Source organism: Patella vulgata, chromosome 9, assembly GCF_932274485.2.
Source record: "Patella vulgata chromosome 9, xgPatVulg1.2, whole genome shotgun sequence".
In the NCBI taxonomy this organism is placed as follows: Eukaryota; Metazoa; Mollusca; class Gastropoda; family Patellidae; genus Patella; species Patella vulgata.
The window spans coordinates 20,276,564-20,296,307 of NC_065887.2; the positions used below are offsets into that span (position 1 = coordinate 20,276,564).

The 19,744-nt window shown below is 36.4% G+C and overlaps 1 protein-coding gene across 1 annotated transcript; it reads left to right on the forward strand.

Moving 5' to 3' along the window:
• The first annotated feature begins 7,319 nt into the window (after window positions 1-7,319).
• Window positions 7,320-15,189, forward strand: LOC126832705 (uncharacterized). Its single transcript, XM_050563573.2, has 8 exons — window positions 7,320-7,401; window positions 7,663-7,721; window positions 10,365-10,424; window positions 11,175-11,351; window positions 11,671-11,830; window positions 14,313-14,421; window positions 14,601-14,673; window positions 15,034-15,189. The coding sequence occupies exons 1-8, from the start codon at window positions 7,320-7,322 to the stop codon at window positions 15,187-15,189; spliced, it is 876 nt and encodes a 291-aa protein (XP_050419530.2).
• Window positions 15,190-19,744: the final 4,555 nt, after the last annotated feature.

Genomic DNA, 19,744 nt, shown 5'->3' on the forward strand with positions numbered 1-19,744 from the left:
TGAATACAAGGAATATAAAAAGCAAAGGCATGTCAGCTAATATGTTTGCTATGTCACGGCAATAATTATGGTTTAAAAAGTTTTTAAGCTTGTCCTTCGATAAAAATACATTTCATGTATAACACGAAAATAAAAGAAAAATTAATATATTTACCAAGTAAAGCTAAGATGAAAAAAAATATCACTCCATTGGTCATCTTGTATCTTCTTAATATCAACAAATTGTTCATATCTGGTTAAAATAGGGCAACGGAAGATGGCGCATGTAACTTATCGATACACATAGTCTGATCGATAAGCAATAACTAGTACATCCATCAATACGTTCAAGGGCAATTCAAAATGTAATAAGACAATAAAAGTGACCCTGATCGCTACGTTTGTCATGCATGCCGGTATGGAGTGGAATGGGCGACATAATTCTAACTCTGATATTGGTAATGCGTATATTATTAAATTAAATGCGTGTAACTTCTTACTACGCATTACCAGTTTCAGAGTTATATTTATGTCGCACATTCCGCTTCATATGCTCGGCCCAGATTTAATTGCTTGATCATCATTTAACACAAACGGTCGCCTAAAGGGAGCGGAAATAATATATCTTAGATAAACATGACGATTCATTTATTGATATGATTATTATATGTATGTATATTTATCAGCACTTTCGTGGAATTATATAAGGCGAAGAAAGATGTCTGCATGGGTCAACTAGATTATTTAACGTTCGTTTCCTCAAGTTATATCGCTGAGACAGAATCTATGACAGTAAAATGAAACTACGATAGTCAAGTAGCCATGAAAAGGCTGTCGATAGCATTTTTAAATAATTCATATTAAACACGAAAGGGTCGAGGCGACAAAGTACAAGACGATAAGGACAAGCAATAAAAAAAGTCAAACTTGTATGTTTCTGCTAATATTTAGTAAGAGTCTAAGCACGTATGTGTGTGTGTGTGTGTGGTGGGGGTGGGGGTGGGTGGTATGTGTGTGTGTGTGTGGGGGGGGGGGGGTAGTTGAATTGAGGAAGGGTTAGCACGTGCGCGTTGTATCATAAGTTCTGTCAATGAGTCAACTGGCGTGGTTTCAATTCCGCGGTTGTACGTGGCAACAAGGAGTATGATCGCCTGTCCAACCTCGTGGGTTTTCTCCGGGTCCCCCGGTTTCCCCCCACTGCTAAAGACCCCTACGCGCAGGCGAATTATTGAAATAGAATTTCTCTCTTTGTCTCTCCCAAACAGTTATGTCCTAACACGAGATGTGAAAGTCGAAATTCCATTTTATAAATGCAGTTGTACAAAAAGATCTGTCTTCGGTCTAAATGTACTGTCAGAGATTTACTTTTCATCAACCCTTTGAGGGCTGACATTAGTCTGATTGTAATGCCTCCCAGACAAAGCTATAAAGATTCACATTGAATGACCTTTCAGAAGCTATATCTGACCTACAAAAACATAAATATATTATCTATGGTTGGTGAGAACTGGCAATATGTGCAGAATTAAATGCACCCATTGTTCTAACGATTCCTGAAGAATATAACCATATTATAAACCATTACAATCAGTCACAGTCTGCAACATGAAGGTTCTACATCCAGTTCTTATCGTTCTGGCTGCGCTGGGTAATTTCTTTAATGTCTTGTTGTAATTGTTGCAAATTAACATGGTTAAGACAGCAGTTAATTGGTTAAATAATAGAACAGTTATATTTGTTGAAAGAATTAACGCACTTGTTGCTGCTTTCTATGATGGATTGTTTGTCGTGTTGTATCGCATGTTTCCACTGATTTCCTTTGTCAGTGGGGGGATCACGGTGGCTTAGTGTGTAAAACGCTGGCTCGCTAGCCTGGAGGTCGGGTGTTTATCCAGACTTTCCGGCGTGGTTTCCCCTTGTCAGTGATACAGGACGGAGGGCCTGACAAGGACAGCTGTCTAGTCGTTCGGATGGGACGAAATACCGAGGTACCGTGTATACATTGGCGTGCCCGTAAAAGATCCCTTGACAGTTGGAATTCGATATAATTCGAGGCAAAATTTCCCTCATAGCACACTGTATGGCCTATGCCCGTCTTTATTAGCCTAGTTCGGAGCAGAACAGCGGGACGTTAAACCCCATTTCATCCAACTTATTCAATCGGTTTCTTCACACAGCTAAGCCCCATCTTTCTCGTTACACATTGTCTAAATGAAAGACACCTTTACTTATTTCCAGTTGTTGTGAATGTGTGACCCCTGGTCAAGTTCAAGTAAATCATTGGTTTGATGACCAGATTTATAACATATCAGTTAACGGTGCCATTTGGTTTAAAAATGCACCCCTCGTGTTTAGAAAAGATTGGAAGGAATATTCATCAGCCAGAGGAGAATTGAGAGGCCTGTTAGATACTCCTCATCAAGGTACTGATAGATTGGGAGATTTTGAAACAGCTACATGGTATTTAGGAGTAGATGATAATGTGGTAGCTCTTGGATATAAAGTTTATGATAAAAAGAACTTTGTCATCCTGCAACAGGTAAGATAATACACAGTGTAATTAATGCCAAGAATTTATACAACACGTGTATACAAAACATGAAACATTATAAATCAACATCCCACTCATATATATTGATGATAAATTAGTATTTATACTTCATATATCCCACTGAGTTACAGGTAAGAATAGCGACAATTAATTACACACCCAGCTCAAAATTTATCTAGACCGAAACTCTAGTAAGCCATGGTTTGATGTCTCAATGCTGATCACTGTTTCTGCTGTGAGATGATATACTCTTAAAAAAAGTAGGGGATATTGAAGTGCAAATACCTATGCAGCTTGTGATATGATAAATAGTCATGGACACTTGACATGCTTTTAGAGTATGTTTACAGATGAAGAACCACTGAGCTGCATGTGCGACACGCAATAGCGCCATACACGTGGTTCGTTGTCAAATTTGACACTTCAAGGAAGAGTTGACGAAAACTGCTACTTGCTGGTTTATCCTATCCATGTTTGCTTTCCTATCGGTTCTTGCATAAGATTTACTGTTTAGCGTATCTTTGCTTTAGTGTGTTACGTTTAATTTGATCGGGAGACGTGTTCGTCGACGTCAACGTCAACCGACAACACTGTAAGAATTGGCCGTGCACTGCAAGAGGAGTGGGTCAGATTGCCCCAAATCGTGATTGAACGGTTGATTAGGAGCATGTCACGACGAATTGCTGAATGTCTGAGGATTGGTGGAGCAATTACTTATTATTAAGACAAAAATTAAAAACGTCCATTTTCACTTTTGACAGTGTATCTCTTTGCGAGTGAAATGGGGCTGTCAGATAAGCCGCTCATATGAACTGTTTATGTTCATGTGTAGGCAATTGGCCTGTTATTAACATACACTGGTTACCTCTAATAAAAACAGCAATGCATTTCCGCAGTTTTGTATTGTTTCTGAATATCCCCTACTTTTTTGAAGATTATAGTAAGTCATGGTTTAATGTCTCAAAGCAGCTCACTGTTTTTGCTTTAAAGGGGAATTATGGGAGATTAGATCAAGAGCTAACAGTTCTAGCCTCGATCATCATTACTAAAGTCGGTACGATAAAAACAAAGTCTCGATTATCCATTGTGGCGTTAAATCATCCATCACAAAATGTATTAAAATCCAGTAAACATCGCAGGATAGCGATGGCATCCAGAGTTGATTATGGTCTGGACAAGTTAATTAATGTCTAATTGATAATTTAAATAGCATTTCAGGCCTAAAGAAAGGCCTGCAATTAGGCAGATTTAGCTCTTTCATAATGTATGTTATGAGAACGCAAGTTATTTTGACATTTTACCTTGTTAGAGTACATATACTATTACACAATTTGTCTTTCTGTATTTAACGAATTTAATTACTCTTCAGGTACTATTTCGTAGCATGTGGTACTAGTCCTGTAACCATGCAAATTTCTGTTGTAAAGAAAATAGCGAAACGTAAACACATTTCAATTTATGTATGTACGAATTTACATACTATATGGAAGGAAAGCAATGGTAGAATAATTATTAATACATAAAGATAAATAATATTTGAAAAACCAAAATCTGAAATAGCAGCTCGATTTTGGCGACGCCTGTCATTAGACTTTTTTATTGACACATCCATATCTCGTTACAGCATTATTTGAATAAAACATCCGGGACTTCAACTGGCAACAAAGATCTTCTTATATCCGCATTCCCTGCTGTAATGATTGATGATACTATGGCAGGAGAGTTGGGATACATAGCTTACTCAGGTACTCAGTTTGGTAGTACTAGAATGCAGTTAGGCACGTAAGTATATTTCGCCCAATCCATTCCTTTTACTGTTATTCCTAGTCTGTATACTATTTGCCGCGAATAGCTGTGTCATCGGTTTCTGATAAATTTACCCGACACCATACAATGACATTCTGAACTAACAGTCCTACTATCTGCGGAGAGAGTATATACATCTGGCTATTATTAGTTTTCGAGTGATAGTTTGGTATGTATACAATGATTGAAAGTTTAATGTTTTCAACCATACCGTTCTATGACTAGTATATTGGAAGTTGTGTCAAAAATAAATTCCGTACAGAACACGTTGATTAGTAGTTACGCCACCAGAAGATCCTACCGTATTTTTACAGAGCAAAACTTTGATTGTAATTCACAACGTATTGTATTATGTTTAAATATGTAACTGCTTTGAAGTACATATGTCAGCGATACGAGTAAATCTTGTAAAATAAGATTTTAACTGACGTAGATTAATTGGAAAAACGCATAAATTATTAATCAACATTTAAAACAAAATCCCTGTAAGGAAAACGGTTATAAAGTACAGATAATTCAAAAACACCATGTTTGCGACCAACCTCTTAATTGCAAGAACCCTGCACACTGCAATACCTTGGTTGCGGTCATATTCTTAATTGCAAGAATCATGTACACTGCAATAGAAAAGAGATCTCAATCAAAGAAAAATGTATAACTATTTTACCGACCTTTTTTTCCATATGAACTTAATGGTGGATTGCAAAAGGTATAAAACTACAAAATATGGTGGGAACGATTTTGTTGACGAGAAACTGTAATACGAAACTTGACCATTTCTTTATAAATACATCTAGTGCTATATAAAAAAGTCGTAATTTGTAGAAATGCGTTTTTTGTTTAAAAATAGAAGAAATATTAATATATCTTTGAAATTATTTGTATTCTGTACGCCAACACACGTTAGCTAAATTTCGTTCACACACAGGCGGGTGTAAATGGAAAATCTTTCAAAAATAACATTATTAATTATAAGCTGAGGCTACGTGTTATGTCAAAGTCTGTTATATTCATATTATATTAATTTTTTTGAATACTATTTTTGTTTTGTAATTTGTATGCTGGCCTTTATGGGCATATTGGTAAAATAAACAAATTCAGTGTCAGGTAACTCGTCAGAAATCCCTTCTCACTCGTCCAACTCTGGTAAAGGGAAGAGATAAATATTCTATTTCATGCTTGTTTTTTACTTAATTTTTCGTGTTTTCCCATTGTGGGTCGAATCTGTTGTTTGGGGTTAGTTTCCATTCTGAGTCCTCTAGTATCACTGTTGACCAGGGACAGAAGAGCAGAGTCGTCTCATACATTCGGCCTCTGGATCTATTTCCTTGATTTGATAGTACTTTCTTCATGCATTACTTACAATGGCTGTGTTTGACGTGTCTATCTCAAGGCTTCGTCTTCTGAGTTTCCCTAGCTCTTTGTTTTAGTTTAGTAATTCAAAAATCACAATTATACGAAACGATCCATTATTTCTAGCTGGGCTCCCGGAAAGGTAAATATGAACACCGGAACTGCAGGTGGACCCGTCATCTTCTTTGATAAGAAGGACAATGTTGTTATCATAGCACCGTTTAGTGAATTCATGTCAGCATCAACCTATCTGGATACAACTCAACAACCTAACAGATTAAGCTGGGGTATTATGGGAGGGGTCATGGAAATCCCACAAGATTTTATGGCTCAGTTTATGGTGTTTTATAGTCCCAATGGAATCAACAAGGTAAACCTACCGTTAATAATATATCAGACATGTATTATTAACAAAACAATTTTGTTTAGTTTCGTTTCGAAAACGGAGGAGGCTATTAAGTTGCATTTGACATCAGCCTTTGATTTGAACCAAGTGTAGGGGAGACGGACTATTTAATTTTGCCCCCCCCCCACTCCCTTAGCCACTATCTTTGTTATATAATAATAATTGTATTGCTTGTGAATAGATTTTCATTAAATCTGGACTTGCTGAAATTCTAACCAACCACACATTTGTCCATTTTAATCTGGTTGCCGATTCTTTGAAACGAAATAGCTTAAATTATGTCTAATGAATATATACCAAATTTAATAACTTCGTGTATTTTAGTCTCGGTCACCCAGAACCTCCTAGTATTCAACGTACGGAGGGTCTGGGAAAGTTGTCAATGTTTGACGAAAAGTTTCATTGCCCATGCGTAACCGGGAGTTCGGCTTCTCATGTGATTGATTATCCAGTATTTTTGGCCAAGTCAAGTAAGAGTTAATTGCGTCTCTTCCCGCAATAAATCCAATAATTTTTGCATTATTATAAACAAACAGGAATCGTGACGACGAATTAGGATTAATTTAAAAACATAGAGATATGGCCCATGGAGAGAGAAATTTTACAATACAAAAATTAAGGGTGTTGGATATTGAACTGGCAATGCAATCAAATGGATTTTCTGAAATGGCATGCTTGAATTAATTTCATTGACGTCGACACCTTGTTTTAGGACTAGTTACCCCCCTTAGACTTTGGTTATTTTAATGTAAATAGAACGGATAATCTAGCCAATGACCTATTATTCTCAAATGTTGACAACCCATCCAGACTATAATATTCGTAGAATATTTTTCTGGGTGATAGAGACTACATGTATACCTGAACAGGCATAAACTAACTCTGACTATATCTTCATAATAACAGTACCTAGGCCAAATTCAAACATCAACGTGATCTACACACAGTTCACTATTTACTGTAAATGTGGATCAAATTCGATGTGAACACATTCATATTCAGTGAAAGCTCAGTTCAATGTCATGTTATATATTTATCAATATGGAATTTATGATGTTGTATAGTTGCGGTCGTTCACACCAAGAAGGTAGTATGATGGCTGAGGTGCTTAAAATATTAACTACCGAGTAGTGAGTGCATTATCATTTATTAAGACCTTTTCCCCATTATTATCCATTCTCAAAGACCTTTCTGATTCAGGCTTTTCAAGAATGGGGAAGTCTAATGAGAGATTTTTATGGTAAAGACCCATCCTACAGAAAAGCTGATATGACGATTAACTATCTGGGATACTGGACTGATAATGGTAAAATCTTAATTTAATGTGTCCCTTTTGTACCGACCGATTTTACTTTAATACTTTATCGATGAATTTAATGTATATGTAGGGTTTCGACTGTATATATTCACATATTGAAACCGAAGCTGGCCAGTAAAAATAATCAAATTGAGGCAAGCCTCTTAATTAATTGTATTCTACCACATAGTTTGGTTCTTTATTTCCCCTTGAATAATGTAACTTTCACGAAATTTAGATGATTTACGAATGTTCCTAATTTCACTCTAGGCGCTACTTATTTTTGGAACACAGAGCCACACAAGTCTTATGAACAAACCATTTATGATGTACACAGCTACTCCAAAAATGCAAGTATACCATACAAGTAGGTTTAAATAAAATCACAAAATTATAAACAGAAACAATAAAAATAGTATTTTTAGCCCAAGGTCTGTGTTTCACTTATGTTGACCGTCCCTCCAATTCATCATTTTTGACATGACCAAAACCAGCTAAATCTATTTCATGGAATGTTGCCAATTTGGTGATAATTCAGATTTGTTTAACTGAAGTTGCATCAAGGTTAATATTTACAGAAAGTTCATAATTATTCATTCCTTAGAGGTCCATTATGCATATTCAATTGCATACTTTGTGAATTTTGTTCGATTTTATTGGTTGCTCGAAAAAGAAAATAAATTTAGTGTCGTTATTTTATAGATACGTTCAATTTGATGACTGGTGGTATGTAAAGTTAAAATCCGGAACGGTCAGCTGGACGCCTCGAACAGGTATCTTCCCGTCTGGAATGAGGTAACACGTACTCTACCTTTTAATTTTTAACAAGTTAACTTCAGGAAGCAATATTTGCAACTTATGTTTAAAGCTAATTTACGGTTAATCTTAAAGTACATGCAGATGTCATGCCATACAGCGAAGCAAAATATTTTGTCGAAGGCTGTGATCTATATATTGAGTAACGAGTTGATATCGATGCCATATATATTAAATGATCGACTATGAAATATACAATAAATGATATTATTTATAGGAAGATGTATGAGAATACTATGTGGCCTGTTGTAGGTCACAATATGTTTTGGTAAGAGTTTACATCTACTACTTGTCTTAGCTATTATAGTCATTTCCGTTCGTGCAAATGATGTTCGTTTTGTTCCAGCTTTACTTTGTTGGAACATGTATTGGTATTTTCGTATAGGCTGCATTGCCAATGTGACAGATATGTAATACAACCTACGCGGGTTTAATGCTAAATTAGAGAATGTAGGTTTCTACAATGCATCTGAAAGTGTAATAAAACTCATGTCTGCATACTGATTGAAATAGTTAACGAAGAATCTGAAAGCGTAATAAAGCTCATGTCTGCATCCTTATTGTAATAGTTAACGAAGAATCTGAAAGCGTAATAAAGGTCATGTCTGCATCCTTATTGTAATAGTTAACGAAGAATCTGAAAGTGTAATAAAGCTCATATCTGCATCCTTATTGAAATAGTTAACGAAAAATGTTTTATGAAATATTGCAACACGCAGGTCTAATCAAACAACGTACGCTAAGGAAAATGGAGGCCAGTACAAATTTCTGCTTGATAAAGATGGCCATGCTTTACCATTTGAAGAGGTGAGTTATATGTCACTGTAAGATTACTATTCTTTGTGAAAACGGTGATCGATGGTCAAAATCTTTTTACTTTATCAGTTCAATGAGTTAAATTTAATACAAGACCAAAGCCCCTTAATTTGTCGATTCTTACTTTTCTGCATGATATTATCATTATCTCTCTAATGATCTAACTTTAGCAATTTGAATTATGGTTGAAATTAGTTAAATTAAATATACGTGTACTATCAAAGACACCTGATTCTTCGAGTCTTCCTTTTCTGAATTAAATTATCATTATCTCTCCAATGAACCAGGTAATATAAGAAAATAAACGCATACGTCAAAATGTCGTATACATGTATATTTATTGCAATGTAGTTGAGATTTTTACAAAACTTCACTGAATAAGGGATGGGACTTTGGTTAGTACTAACGGCATGTCCTAAAAAGCAAAACCGATTTATATATAGTTAATGAAAAGCTGCGTCGGATTCGGGTGTATACGGGTCCTGCATTATGACCCAGTGAATAAACATTTCAAAGACATCTTTTATTATCTCTCGTCGAATTCATGTAAACTCGGGAACGAAAGCTCAGATAGATTTGGAATTGGGAATACTTTGGTTTTCAGTTAGGAAGTTCCCTTAATGAAGTTCCGGGGTCACCATAATGCGTCCTTTCGAAAGCATTTTACACATAGCAGCAATACCACAAGATCTTGTTAATGGACTTACAGGAACATTAGATGTAGAACACAATATCATGTGTTGTACTTATTTCTTGGACGTATTCGTGTTAACTTGTTACTGATAAATCACCACATCGCGCGAATAGAAAACTTAATAGAACTTAAAATATCAACTAACTGAACTACATAAAAACTGTGTATACCTCCTCTGGTTTATAATTTGACTTAAAGTTGCACTTTCATATTTTTACGTTATATTTTTAAATTTATTAAAAGAAAGCCTTAAAAAAGATGGTATCTATAAGCAGTCCTACCTTGTTAAAGAATAATCCTATTAATCCTATAATTCACTATTGCCAGTTGAGAAATTGGCAAAAATATCATTTTCCTCTTCAAATTCAAACGTTTGAGGATAGCTACTCCATGGTGGAGAATAGAAAACAAGGGATGTAATGGGGAGGTAATTGTGCTAATCTAACCGGTGTAAATGAGTTTTAAGTGTGAGAATGACACCTATGATCGTATAATAGTGAGTTGACAACCTATTGAGCAAAAGACATAGAAAAAATTAAATTATGTTTTGTCTTTCTTAGAAAATATGAAATTGTAACTTTAATCTTTCGTCTTCCTTTGTTTAAATATTTGATATTGCCAATTATGTATTGTTTTATACTTTTAGCGATTCTGGAATGATTTGTTTAAAGAAAGTAAATTATGGGGTCTCACGGTTTATGAACAGGTAGGATAAAGGACGCAATGTAAATTACATGCAGATAATCCAATCGTATTACTTGATACTGTCCAAACCTGCACATATCCGCCACAAGTATTGTATTGCCCCCCCCCCCCCACCCCACCAATCCAATTATAAACACTAGCCCATGGGAGTATGTGAGATAAAACAAATGGATTCAAAAGTCAATGAATTATGTAATCGTCACTGGACATCATATCAAGTAATCTAGTTGTATCTATGAATGTCAATGATTATTTATCCGTATATTCCACAAATTGAGACTATTCCTTTGTGGACCCTAATATGCCTTGATATTCTGATAGAATCATTTACTGTATGTCAACGTTTGTGGGTGTTTGTGTGGAGCCTTTATCACAAGAGTTCCTTAGTTATTGAATATAAATGACAGAAATTAAACCTGTTATAATTCTCAAATTTGTATCCACAAAATAATTGATTCTTAAAACAAAAAACACCTCGCAGTTAAGCTTAACTGCTGCATGAAATACAGGATCTCAAATATCTGCAAGAGTAATAATCAAGAATTCGCCAGGCTTACTTACCGCTGACTAAGCACTTCTAGTTCTAGGTTCCCAATCCCCAATGGGCTTTTAGTGGTTGTCATTGAGTACTGAGACTAGAAGTTGTAGATGCAAGTATTGTAAGTTATCTTTCACGTTTCTGTCACGTATTAATGTTTCAACCCAAGTAATTTATATGTCAAGTGCAACATATTTGATTCATGTATTGTAGGATTTTATGAGTGTAAATACAGATACGATCAACGCGACTGTTTCCGATGTTTATTCTGGTAAAAGCTGGTTGATGGACATGGGAAATGCAGCCAGAATGAATGGTTTGACTATTCAATACTGCATGGGCTACCCGAGGCATGTTATGACAGCGCTCGAAATACCTGTTGTTACACAAGTAAAAACTATTTCCTCGATCTGTATAAACCCTATTATCATAGAGTAACCAATTAGGATGGGTTAAGTTTGAATATAATATTTCGTTAAACGGGTAAATATTCTTTTGACCCAGGCTAGAATGATGGAAACGAATTGCATTGTTGGGGTCAATTGTGGGTTTCATTTCGGTCATGTGTAAGCTGATAGTTATATGTTTACGAATTTTTGTAATTTCATTTAGCTTTCTTTATATTTTATTTGAACTAAGTTGCCAGACAACGATATATCATGTATATTTAGCAAATTAAACCATGCCAATAGAATTGTTAACATTTCAGGGTCGTGTCCTATTTGATAACCGCCCTAGTTCGGACCATTGGACAATAGGGGTATCGTCTTTATTTGCCGAAGCTATGGGTATAGCACCATATAAAGATGACTTTTGGTCCATGGAAGTTCAGCCGGGAAACGGATACAGTAAGTATTTACATACGAGTGGTAAAGCCATGTCATCGGTACCCCCCGTTCTGGTATGTTTTAGCGACACCCGTCGCTTTTTTATTATTTGAGCATGTGCGGCTGACTGAGGAATTACTTGCTACATTAGTAATAGTTAGAAGCGATACTCACTATCCTTGAAATCGTAAACAAATCCTAAATTTTGAGCAACACACGTCGCTGTTATTTTTATTATTTGAACATGTGCGACTGACTTGGAAAGCACTGGTATCTCAAGTAAGAATTTATAGGTACTGCTTAATTGATATATACTATTCAAAAAAAGTAGGGGATATTTGATTTTGGGGGCATAATACTAAAATATGCAAATGACTACGAAAAAAGTCACTATAGAACCTAACAGAAGAAACATTTCCAGTTACATGTGACGCCCAAACGCACCAATAGCTACCGCATGGAATGCAGGTGATGCTTGGGATCATCATGGGGGTCCAACCCAAGATTTGCACGATCCTGACTTTGAATGTTACAGTCATTGTGGCATTGAATTCCAGGGTGGAAACATCAGTTTAATTGTTTTAGTGACCAGAAAACAAATTTTGATATGCGTCGGCTTACCCAAAATGAAAGGTTACGTGCCCTTGGCATGCTACAGATCGGCACACCACAGGCGGTTGTGGCGCGGACGATGAATGTTTCTCAGTCTGTCATAAGCAGGCTATGGTCCAGATACCGTGATACACAATCTGTACAGGACAGACCACGCTCAGGTCGACCAAGGGCGACAACTCAAGCCCAGGATCGATTTATCCGTACCTTGGCCTTGAGAAATCGTGTCATCACAGCAAATCAGATCAGCGCTCGTCTTCAAACAGACACTGGTGTGAGAGTGAGTGGCCAGACGATTCGGAATCGACTGCATAGGGGTCACCTTCGCGCCCGACGTCCTCGCGTGATCCCTTGTTTGAGAGATCATCACATTCAGGCAAGACGTCGTTGGTGTAGGGATCGTCAACACTGGGATAATCGACGCTGGAGCAATGTGATGTTTTCAGATGAGTCAAGGTTCACTGTTGATTTTTTGGACAGACGTAGGAGGGTGTGGCGTCGTCGAAACGAGCGCTTCCAAGACGTTAACGTCATCAGACATGATCGATTTGGGGGTGGTTCTGTTATGGTGTGGGGAGGCATCACTGTTGCTGGAAGAACGGCTTTACATGTTGTTGCAGGGCGTGTTACAGGCCAGTACTACCGGGACAACATCTTGGCAGTCCATGTTGTGCCGTTCGCACGACGTCATGGCCGCCGTTTCATCTTCCAGGATGACAACGCAAGATGTCACAGGGCCAGGATCGTTACAGGTTACCTCCAACAACAGAACATCACCACATTACCTTGGCCAGCACTGAGTCCCGACCTCTCCCCCATCGAGCATGTCTGGGACATGCTTGGACAGAGGTTACGTCAACGTCAACAACGTCCTGCCAATGTCCAAGAACTTGCTGCTGCGTTGCAACAGGAATGGGACAATCTGGACCAAAATGACCTTAGACGTCTCATTAGGAGTATGCCACGTCGGATCAATGCTTGTTTGGCAAACAGAGGAGGAATTACCCGTTACTGACTTGGTTGTGATGCTGTGGTAACTTTGCTGTTTGACCCCGGGTATCATTTTACCCTTATAATGGTCAGTCTGTGCCTTACTTAGTCTAACGATCATTTGGAATAAATCGATGAATGTGAACTTCATTTCATTTTGTCATTTGTTTCTTCGTCAGTTTCATTAGGTGACTTTAATAACACTTAAAAATCAAATATCCCCTACTTTTTTTGAATAGTATATTATCTTTTAGAAAGTCCACTAACTTTTATCTTTCGTTCAATTTATCATTTTGGTACCTCATGATTATTTTTGATAAATCCAGGTGTATTAAAAAGATCTTCTAACTATTACTGTTTGTTTTCTACTGTATATATAGGTTATACAATCAACTTATCTGTGGTTAGCGATCGTCGCAAAATTTTAACATTTGCCTGCAAACGAATGCCCCACGAAACTGGGTGGGTGGGTTGAAAATGGTAACTGAAATGTTGGTTATTTAATATTGAATCATGAAAGGAAACATGCCAAAATTGTCTTTCTGCGTCGGCGCGGAAAGGCAGGGGTCAAGATCTAGCCGCGGGTTAGAAAGCAATTGTTAAAATTTTTGCCTACGATCTTTAGTTACTCGGGACTAATTTCGGGCGCAGCATTTTATCTACTAGTAAATGGGTTGATAAAGGGCTACATACCGAAACCGAAAATTTACTTTCAGACAGTATTACCAAATTTGTTGCTTATATAGGTATTCTTTTCTATGGATTGAAGTTGGGGGTATTTTCTGCTTTGTACTTCTTAAATATTTATTCCGGCGAAACCTTGGAATGTATATTATGTATCAGTCCAATTCTTGAACCATCCAAACTGTAAACATTTAAAATTTAAAAACTGGACTATAACATTCCGCATAATACTTTTCAGATCTAACAGAGCCACATACAGCCATTCATGGTGCAATTTCAACGTTGAGTACAGGGCCTGTTGGTCCCAGTGACCAAGTTGGAAATAGCAATGTTAGTCTCATTATGAGGCAAGTGTAATTACTGCATCTTGTTCCACTGATAGCTTAAAATCTTAGAAAACTATATGGTGACGGAACTAGTTGGACATACCATCAATGTACATATTTTTATATCTTTAGACTGGAATATGAGAACTTTGTGTTTATTATTTCAGAATAATTTCAATAAAATGTATTGCTATTTTCAGGTGTTGTAATACGGAAGGTTTAATTTTGAAGCCCAGTAAACCTATAACAGCCATTGATAAACAAATTCAACAGGTACGTAAAAAGAGCGGCACCACTCTTGGACAGTGGCACCACTGCCTACTCTTATTTCGAATTCCAACTGTCAAGCGTTCTTAACTGTCCTTGTCAGATCCCCCATGCTGCACTACTGACATGGGAAAACCACACTGGAAAACCCCGGAGAACTTTCTAGGCCAACACCGAGATCGAGCTCTGGAGCTCGCGAGTCAGTGCCTTACTCACTAAAACCCCTGTGCTAGAAGACAATAGACTGTACTTTATTAAGGGTTTCAACGTTGATTGACTCGCGATAGCTGATGTTTGAAAAACTGCGATACATATCAAGGTTTGAAATTCAATAAATGTTTGAATTTCGGTGTGTATTTCTTTTAGATGGCGTTTGGGGGTAATGTTGGACCAGAAGGTAAAGTCTATACAACATACAGTAATATTAACAACTATATATTTGGTGTTATATTAGCAGCTAATATTTCCATAGATTATACACTCATGGTTCAAGATACTGGAATTAATATGGTAATATTTTGATTTCTTATAAGAATTAGCGCTTGAAGGAAGAGTACGCGAAAATTGCCTCTCTCGTGAATCACACGTAACTATAGAAATGCAATTTACTGTACATGATCGAAGTATTATGTTAACAAAACGTTGTAGACGCCATGTTACAACACGGAACAATGTGAAAATATGCATCTTAAAATTTAATCTATTCTTTACATTTTTTTTTAGACACAAGGCAGCATGGTGATGAGTAGTGATTTATATATACATGTTAATCTGATAGATTTAAATGAAAGTCAACCATTAAAGATAACCACATCATGTACATCTAGAAATTTCTGTTTATATTATTATAGTCCAGTATTTCCAGTTGGGTAATTATATCATATTATTATAGTCCAGTATTTAATGTTGGGTAATTATATTATATTACAGTCCAGTATTTAATGTTGGGTAATTATATTATATTACAGTCCAGTATTTAATGTTGGGTAATTATATTATATTATTACAGTCCAGTATTATATTATAAATAGAAACATCAATGGGTGTATTTCTTACTGGTTCAGAGATGATTTTTGTTCAGATTCGGAATGATCAATTAGATCCAATAAATTATACAGATTGCTATTTATTGTTAATGAATGAATTTTCTAAAGTCGACTATGGTGTCAACAGGTTCTGTTGGTAAAGTAGGCTTTCTCATGTTCTGTTAAAGTTGCAATTTCATATTTTAAGTTATATTTTTTAAAATGTATTAAAATAAAGCCCGAAAATAAATGGTATCGATAAACAGCCCTACCTTATTAAAGAATAATCCTACTAATCCTATAATTCACTATTGCCAGTTGAGAAATAGGCAAAAATATCATTTTCAACTTCAAATTCAAACAAACGTTTGAAGATAGCTATTCGATGGGGGGGGGGGGGGGTTAGAAAAACAAGGGAGGTAATTGTGTTATTATTTCCGGGGTCAAAGGATTTTTAAGTGGGAGAATAATACCTATGATCGTATAATAGTGAGTTGACAACCTATTGAGCAAAAGACACTTTCTTAGAAAATATGAAATTATCGCTTTAATAGTCAACTACAGGAAATTATCTATCTAATATTTATTTTCAGATATGACCAAATTATAGCTTATATTGAAATGTACCAGTAATTTCTTTTCAGAAATGACAAGATTCGGATATATGGCGAAGTTGATAAATGGTCTCCAATGTCAAATAATCGTGTAAAAGGAATTCGAATTAGCCCTGTGGATCTCTACCTACAGCTTAGTGGTGCCCCGTATGAAATAGTTAGTTTCCGGTTCTTTAGAAATATGACTGAAGAAGTTGTTAATTGTAGCTTAGGAGCGGATGGTTCAGCTGAGATGAGCTTTAATAAAAAAATATGTACCAGTTAAAATTTATGTTACCATTTTCTTTCAAGGAAAAATTAAAACAAACTATTTGTTCATGATAACAGTAATCTACTTTTAAATTACTCTACTCAGTTGTCAATCTAGTAATGTTTAAACCTGGGTATGCTTAGATATCATTTCAAAATAAGTAACCATTGATTCCACTTAATAGAATCTACTAGTAGTGGGAATCAGATCAATTGGCGAGGAATGTGCACATAAAACAATAGCGCTAAAGGTATGTTCTAAATAGGGTTATTTGCCTATTCAGACCCAATCCAGGAAGACTCTTTAGGGCATGCTATTCTATCCGAACTGGCAAAACAATGGTTGTAACCCTGGCTAATAAACCAAGTAAAATGTATCCCTTTTTATGTATTTGGAGATAAGAGATTACCACCTAATATTTTATCGAATCATCTGATCTAGTTTAATAATTGATAGCGATGGAATACATCAAAATGACCTTGAACAATATGATAATAAAATAAACCATCTTATTACAAAGTTGTAACAACATGGCTGGTGTATTGTTAATTGCAACTGTCTTTGTTGTCTTTGGTAAGTTATTTCTTGTTGTTAAAAATGAGCGAAAACATAGAGATGAAAACAATGCTTTAATTTCCTATGCTCACTATGTTAAAAGAATAAACGACACATAGATTAACGAAATGCACACGAATGGAAAAATTATTACATTCGGCCAATCTTAACGGAAGTTAATGTCCATATTACCATCTCTTGATTACACAAAAATTAGAAGTCTGTACGATAACTTAATATTTCTTTCCTCCGGTACCATCACCGTTTTGGTTTGTTTTAAGCGCCCAACACCCATACTTGTCAGCTTGTTATTATTTTAGATCAAAACGGAAAAGTTGATTGCACCCTCCCTCGTAATACTCTTCAGTTACTGGCTTGTACATCGTGTCAAAAATGGTGTCCCGTAAGTTCCGACCTAAGCATATCCTGACATGGGAGTGCTATTTTAGAATAATGCCATATTAGTACCTATGTTGATTTCTCGCAGGGGGGTTGGATGGCTGAATGGTTAGCGTGCGCGCTCTGTATCATAAAGTATGTCATTGAGTCGACTGGCGTGGTTTCGAATCCCCGGTTGTACGTGGCAAGGAGTAGGGTCGCCTGTCCAACCTCGTGGGTTTTCTCCGGGTTCTCCGGTTTCCCCCCTCTGAGAAAGACTCCTATGCGCAAGCGAATTATTGAAATAAAATTAAACCATATGTTAGTCCCGAAATGACCTAGTTTGTGTCGAGTGGACGTTAAACCCCATTTTTCTCTCTCCGATTTCTTGCAAAAAAGAGAATCGGGGGGGGGGGATGTTTTAAGGAATGAAAATATTTAATGTTCACCGTTAAAAACTACAAACACGACGATTGTTTTACAATTTCCAGTTCATTGTTGTCAATGTGTGACCCCTGGTCAAGTTCAAGTAAATCACTGGTTTGATGACCAGATTTATAACATATCAGTTAACGGTGCCATTTGGTTCAAAAATGCACCTCTCGTATTTAGAAAAGATTGGAAGGAATATTCATCAGCAAGAGGAGAATTGAAAGGATTGTTAGATACGCCTCATCAAGGTACTGATAGATTGGGAGATTTTGAAACGGCTACATGGTATTTAGGAGTAGATGATAATGTAGTAGCTCTTGGATATAAAGTTTATGATAAAAAGAATTATGTAATTCTCCAGCAGGTAGGAATTTTTGTCATTTTTATTCATAGACCATTTAATTCGTAGGTCTTCATTTTGATATAAACTAGTAAATGAGAACTAGTATCGGTGGTTCTGAAAAGATTAAAAGGAGCTAAATCGCTAATACCTGGGATCTAGAAATTGACACAAAAGGGTTGCAACGCTTATAATAATGTAAAATGAATGTATATAAACTGATTTAAATTCAATTTTTTTCGTTCTTACTCTAATTTCAAAACAATTATTTTTAGCGAAATACATAAGAAGCCCCAATCGAATGGCAATCTCTGGCGTTTGGTTATTACAGTCTACACCGGTAGTATTTATTGCGCATGCTCTTCAGATAAGAATATGACGTCACTGTTTGACATGACTCTAGCCTGGAGAACGCTAGATCGGTCCTTCACTTTTTCGTTTGTAACATTAATAAATTTTACATTAACCTACTTTGGAATGCGATTTAAAGGGCACCCATATCTAACATATTCACTAATACTGCCACTTTTTTCTCCCGCCGCCCTGGCTTACCGACGACGTTCGTGCTTTGAACGACAGTCTAAAAGAACGCTTTCAGCCACCATAGGCAACACTCACATTTACATTTGGACGTAGCGCATGAAACATCGGTGATCAGTGATTATATTAAGTTCTTATATTTTCAGCATTTCTTGAATAAAACATCCGGGACTTCAACTGGCAACAAAGATCTTCTTATATCCGCATTCCCTGCTGTAATGATTGATGATACTATGGCAGGAGAGTTGGGATACATAGCTTACTCAGGAACTCAGTTTGGCAGTGCTAGAATGGAGTTAAGCACGTAAGTACTATTTATCACGCTAGCAGATGAAGAGCATCATATAATAGTTTAGGCAGTAATGTCTGTTATTAAACTTTAATTCTAGCTGGGCTCCCGGAAAGGTAAATATGAACACCGGTACTGCAGGTGGACCCATCATCTTCTTTGATAAGAAGGACAATGTTGTTATCATAGCTCCGTTTAGTGAATTTATGTCAGCATCAACCTTTCTGGATACCACTCAACAACCTAACAGATTAAGCTGGGGTATTATGGGCGGAGTCATGGAAATTCCAGAAGATTTTATGGCCCAGTTCATGGTATTTTATAGTCCCAATGGAATCAACAAGGTAAAGATGCAATACATATACATCCTTTAACATAAATACTGTAGTCAATTTGCTTTTTCAAGTGACATAAATACTGTCGGCAATCTGTATCTTCAAGTGACAAATACTGTAGGCAATCTGTATCTTCAAGTGACAAACACTATAGCCAATCTGTATCTTCAAGTTAAATAAATACAGTAGTCAGACTGTATCCTCCAGTGACATAAATATCGTAGCCAATCTGTATCTTGCAGTGACATAAATATTTATAGTGACATAAATACTGTAGGCAATCTGTATCTTCAAGTGACAAATACTGTAGCCAATCTGT